General features: G+C 35.1%; 1 protein-coding gene across 1 annotated transcript in view; it reads left to right on the top strand.

Moving 5' to 3' along the window:
* Positions 1–345: 345 nt before the first annotated feature.
* The window catches only part of EXOC2 (exocyst complex component 2), a 120,512-nt gene continuing 114,857 nt past the window's right edge, over positions 346–6,000 (top strand). Inside the window, exons 1-2 of the mRNA XM_075493938.1 lie at positions 346–501; positions 5,232–5,408. Coding sequence (XP_075350053.1) covers positions 384–501; positions 5,232–5,408 — 295 coding nt within the window. The 5' untranslated portion in view covers positions 346–383. The remainder of the gene's footprint in view (positions 502–5,231; positions 5,409–6,000) is intronic.

Below are 6,000 nucleotides of genomic sequence, written 5' to 3'. Positions count from 1 at the left end.
TAATACTGAATTGAACATGCTTATTTGAATTCTGACATAAGTGGTTTGGAGTGTGTGTGTATATAGTTTCACTAAGCATTTTGAGACTCTAATATTTTTCTGAATATACTTTTTCTTTACAGTTCAGAACTAGAGCTATACTTAATGAAAAAAAAAGGAAGTGCAAAGAAGGTGTAGGTATTCTTTATTGTTTTATGACTATGTGGCAAAAAAGGCTTTGAGAGTGGTGTTCCATACTTACATTCATGTTTTTCTTTATCATTTTAGAAGAACAGCTTAAAAGGTTTTTAATAATTTTTACATAATATAATTATTGTTTTTAAATTACTGTTTCTTGCTGAACAGATAAAAGCAACTCAGTTTTCAGTAACTGCATAGATATCATGTCGCGAGCACGGCAGCCCCCACTTGTAACTGGCATCTCTCCCAATGAAGGCATCTCATGGACAAAAGTGACAATTAGAGGAGAAAATCTGGGAACTGGGCCTACAGACCTCATAGGTAAGTTGGAAAAAAAACCCTTTTTTTGCGACTGTAGAACGTCACATTTAGGATATGATTAGACATAATTTTTGATGCATGGTAAAATCTATGTTGCATGGTATGAGGAATGCCCTTTTCACAAATAAGCACTTGAATCCATAAATTCAGGGATGATTCCTGATGTGTAGCTAATCAGAATGACCATACTTGGCTAGATGAACCCTTAGCCTGACTCAACATCCTGTGCTGAACGCTAGCTAAGAATGCCTATGGGAGTGTACTAGAAGAGGGTAGATGTAATGAGATGCTCCTTTGTTACTCTCCCAGGCATTGAGAATTTCAGCATGGAGACTTTCCTGTCGGAAGTGTTGTCAACGTATTGAGAAAGTCACTGAGCTTTGCTATTCCTTGAATTAGAGTAAAAGTCAATTTGTGTATCTGCAACAGTTATGATAAAGCAGGTTCAATGATTTAGCTACACATTATGTGAAGACCCATTTCCTTCACTGTTTTGATTTTAACATGGTAACTTCATTTGAATCACCATAGCTCTTGCATTGAAAGGGGGAACAAGCAGTTTTCTCTGATCCTCCTGACCATACAGATCTTGATCATCGCTTCTCTGGTGCCTCTTTTCCAGGCTGAAAAGTCCTAGCGTATTTAAATTTTCTGCGTATGTTGCTCTTCAGTGAATCTCTCTTGGTTTCACTATCAGTGATGGGTGAATAACATCTTGGTTACATGCAGTGTTCAGGATGTGAATACGCTGTGGCATAATACTGTACTCTCACTTTTGTTTTGTATTTCTTCCATAGGATTCTGTTTTCCGTATAACTCCTACTAAGCATAGAGCTAATGTTTTTCATTGTTCTGCCTGTTCTAGTCCCATGATTTAATGCTTGAGGGTTAGTAGTCAGTTTGAGTCTGTCATCTGTGAATTTAAGGTTTTGCCTGTGTGCATCATATATTTGTTCATGGAATTTCAGCTGCTGTTTTATAGCATCTACATTATAGTGCATCCACTCAGTCTCATAAGGTCTGTTCTGCATTTTTTTCTAGTTTTTATGGTCTTTACATTCTGAATAAATTAATATCAGCAGCAAACTTTGTAACCTCTTTATCTCGTCATTTATGAATATATTGAACATAAGTGATTCCAGCATATACCCTGTGGAAACTTTCCTCAGTGAAAACACACCATTTACTGTAACCCTGTTTCTATCTTCTAACAAGCTATTTATCCACTTGAGGATCATATCCTATAGCTGCTTAATTTTCTTAAGCCTTTCAAGAAGGACTTTGTAAAATCTTCTGGAAATCCAAGTTAACTATAACTACTGGAATTTCCCTTATTTCTTTTGTAAGTTAAGCATATGTGTACTTCAGTATTCATGTTAGAGGCAATTTATCTAATTTGTTGTGGAATCATGACTCCTCTGAAGTCCATTGGAATTTTGTTTGGCTTTGCTAGAAACAATATTTCACTTCATGGCTGTAAACCAAGATTCCCGAATTCCATTCTTGGCCACCACAATGAAGTTTATGGCCAAGCATAAGCTTCTACAATTTTCCCCTTCACTTCAGTTTGCTGTCTCTCGAAAGGGGAAGTAGTATTTTCCTGAGCTGCTAGGCAAGGTACACTAATGGTACACTAATAGTACACTAATGAATCTTTATTGAGAAATAATCAAATAACTGATGATGTTATAGGTAAGTATATTTCTGTGTATTTGTGTGGCTGATGTACTTCAATAACCTCATTAGTTCATTGGTATGAGCCTCTTAGAAGCAATCAGTGCTAGGTTCTTGGAAGGAAGACATCTCCTGAACTGTGCCTCAGTATTACAGCTGATTAACTGCTATTATTATTTTTCCCTCATATTTTTTTCGGAGTAACTCTTGTAACACATAGCTGCTAATAATGTCATGCTTCAAGGTAAAAATAAAAAAATAAATAATGGATTGCCTTGTTTTTTTCCTTAGCTCAATTCTCAGCTTTCTCCAGTAAGTGACTAAGGCCCCAGACATGTAAAGATTTCTTTTCATGGTTAAATTAGGCATGTAAATATTCCCTGTGACTTGAATGGAAATACTTGCAAAAGTGAGCCTTTGTAGGCATGAGACTTAAGCAAGTTTGAGTGAGGGTTTTATAAAGTTTATAATCTGCTATTTGAGATGCATTAGAGTAAAATGAAAAGCAAGAAACGTTTTTATATATAAACAATATATCACATAATAGAAGAATACACCTTTTTGTTGCCTGTAAGAGAGCCTGCTTGTATTCTATTTGTATCTTTGAAACCAAATAAACTTTTTATTTGTAACTCTCTAGCTCACGCTACAAAAAGCCAAATCCAGGAGATACCTACAACATTTATGCTCTCAAGGTTTAGTTTGTCTTTTAAGACATTTGCATCTGTATTTTGTAGGCATTGTAAAATTGTCAATATAAGCTTATATAAGCTTAACCAAACTTAGAAATCTCAATAAGAGAATTACTTGTGTCTATTTATTGAAAGGCACATAAAAGCTAGAACCCCAGTATGATGTTCTCAAAGATCTTTGTACCATGCAACAGATTAAAATGAATTTTTATTTAAAGGGAAGTTTTCTCTTTTTGGAGAAAAAAAATGTTGTAGCTGTACTGTCAAAAGGTCTCCCCCAACATGACTTTATTTGTTTTAGAAATTGTCTTGTGCCATTACTGTATTTAGTGTGGTATATAAAATGTTAATAGAGACTTACTTTCTTTTGCATTTTTAAGATATAGACAAAGGCTGTTTCCCTCCATTTCAGAAGTGTCTGATCTTGTGATCTGGTTCTCTTGAGACCTTTAGGAACCTCCGAGTAGAAAATAATTGATACAAGGATCTTTAGAACAGTTGTTCAAAAATGTTTACCCTTCTAAATTGCTATAGTTCAGATACTGATTTTAAAGTGTTTCTTAATTTAAGCATGAATTCAGACCTTTGAAATTCTAGGGTGAAAACCTCTTTATGAATGGTTCACACAAATTGTTTCAGTTAGTTCCTACCACAATCTTTTTTTCCTTCAGAGAAGTTGCTAGCATAAAACCAAAAGAGATGTAATAATATAACCTAAGGTTAAAACCTATGAATCATAAATATGTGTTTTTTCTTCCCCTTTCAAAAAAAGAAAAAAAACCTGGCCTGATTAAAAAGTTGCAAATAAATAACAACCAAAATAATTTTTTTATTTTAAGGCTTTTTTTGTGTGTATCCTATTTTGTCTCATATTCCCCCTCACCCCCCCTTTTATTCAGGCATCTTTTAAGAAACAATTGTACTGTCCTTGATTAAGTAAAATTGCCTTCAGTTGTGATAAGATTCAGTGCCTTTCTGGTTTTTTACTTTTTGGGTTTTGTTTTCAAAATAGTTTTAGGGAGGGAGTAAGGCATTTTTTACACCTGACAACCATGAAAACTGCCAAATTTGTCTGCTGTGTAATGTCAGAGACTTAAATTGTGAGGAAAAAGTAAGTGTGAAGCTTTGGTACTGAGCCATGTATGCTGACCGTTTTCTGTCTGTATTTTTTTAAATTGGTCAGAGCTTTCTAGAAATTAAAAACAAAAGCTAAGCCAACAGGGGAGTTATACTCCAGTACAGGCAACACACTGGTGTGGCCTTGTCCTTTTGGAAACGTTTCTAGGTAAGGGTATTATTTAAGAAGAACCTAATGAAGTTGTTCTCCAATACTGTAGAAATTAGGATCTTGCCAATTCTTCAGGACAACAAAACTCTAATTAGGAATATGGGAATTGTTGGTCTGGATCTGAGAAAACAATGCATTTATTCCAGCATCTGGAGTCCTGATCTGACCAGAATTGATCAGATTGATTGGTCAGATTGATTAGTTGGTCAGACTGATCTGATGTGAAGCCCCAGGAAGCCTTGGACCTTACATTAAGGTGTACCTTGACCCTTAAGTGTTAAGAGGTGTTCTTAAACGCTGTAGCTTGACATTTTAATACACCACAGTCTTTTCCTATGAGAGAGCTTCCTGGCTAAAATATATGTGGTATTTTTATTTCATAGTTTGTCATTTGTACTTCTGTTATTCAGGAAGTTTAGAAAAGGAAATAGGTGAACATTACATGACTATTCTTTCATGCAACAGGGGCAATTTATTCAGCAGAATCACAGCCTTGCATCATTGATTTTGTACAGAACAGATTGGGACAGAATATTTGTCAATTAATACTTTTTTGACCAAAAAACCCTTCTGTGTCCGCAAAAATACTGCTAAACAAAGAAGGTTGAAGAAACATTGTTCATTGTGAATGTTTTGCAGAGTTTCTTTATTTTTTTTGCTATGCAAAGTCACCCAAAGTGAAACTTATCATGGATTTTTTGCATGCAGTTGTGATGGAAGTTTCATGTAAGTACAATACTGAACAGCAGTCCTCTAGTGTCTTGCAGACAGAAGGTCTATTGTACAACAAGAAGTACAAGTTGCAGTAGCCCGTAACTGGTGGAAGAGATTAACGTAAGCTTCGAGCAGCACTGCATGTGTTTCATGAAGTGGCACTAGGACAAAAGACCTGAAGTCACCTAGGGAACATGGAAAAACGTATTCGTGACTCTTTCACTGTAGCTGGCTGTAAGAGACTAGAGAAGGGTCATATATTTATGTAAAATATATGAAGCATCATAAATGTATTTGCATTACAGAATTTCAAAAGACACTTCTATTCACAGTAGGGTATTTCTTTTTTTTCTTTTTCCCAGGTCTAACAATCTGTGGGCACAACTGTCTGCTAACTGCTGAATGGATGTCTGCCAGTAAAATTGTGTGTCGAGTTGGACAGTCTAAAAATGACAAGGGAGACATTATTGTTACTACAAAGTCTGGTGGCAAAGGAACTTCAACTGTTTCCTTCAAACTCCTTAAACCTGAAAAAATAGGTATTTTTCTTGTTCAAATTCACACCTGTTTTCTTTGCTAAAAAAATATATGACTGAGTGCCTCTTTAAATAAAATGTATGTTTAAAATGGATCCACCTCAGGGCAAGCTTCAGTTGCCTAGAAAAAGCAGAGTATATCAATAAAATGTGCAAATATATACATAGATAAACTCATGGTATATGTGAAATTAATCCTTCTATCTCAATATCCTGATAAAACCCTCAATGACTAATGAAAGGTAGCCCTTTATTTTTCTGTAAGGAGTAGCACTAAACTTCTAAACTTTGAAAAAAAATTCATAACAGATCCAGTAATTACTCTTAGATAAATACAAAATATAAACCAGCTCATGAGCTTCACACCTAAATCCTGAGCTGATGGTTAATCCTTTAAAGAAAGTTGAGTCCTCAGTGCTGTTTTTTTATTTGTAATTCAAACCATCCTGCAAGACGGAAAGTCTTAAGTATTTCTCATGAGATGCTTAACCATTAAAATGATGTTGCCAAGCAGTCTAGGACCTCTGCTTAATCTAGAATCCAGTCTAAATACCCTCTGGATTGAAAATGTTTCTTTCGGAACACCTCCATTGAT

This window comes from Mycteria americana, chromosome 2 (genome assembly GCF_035582795.1).
Source record: "Mycteria americana isolate JAX WOST 10 ecotype Jacksonville Zoo and Gardens chromosome 2, USCA_MyAme_1.0, whole genome shotgun sequence".
Classification (NCBI taxonomy): domain Eukaryota; kingdom Metazoa; phylum Chordata; class Aves; order Ciconiiformes; family Ciconiidae; genus Mycteria; species Mycteria americana.
Note: the sequence above shows the minus strand (reverse complement) of the source record. Positions and strands in the feature narration are given on the sequence as shown.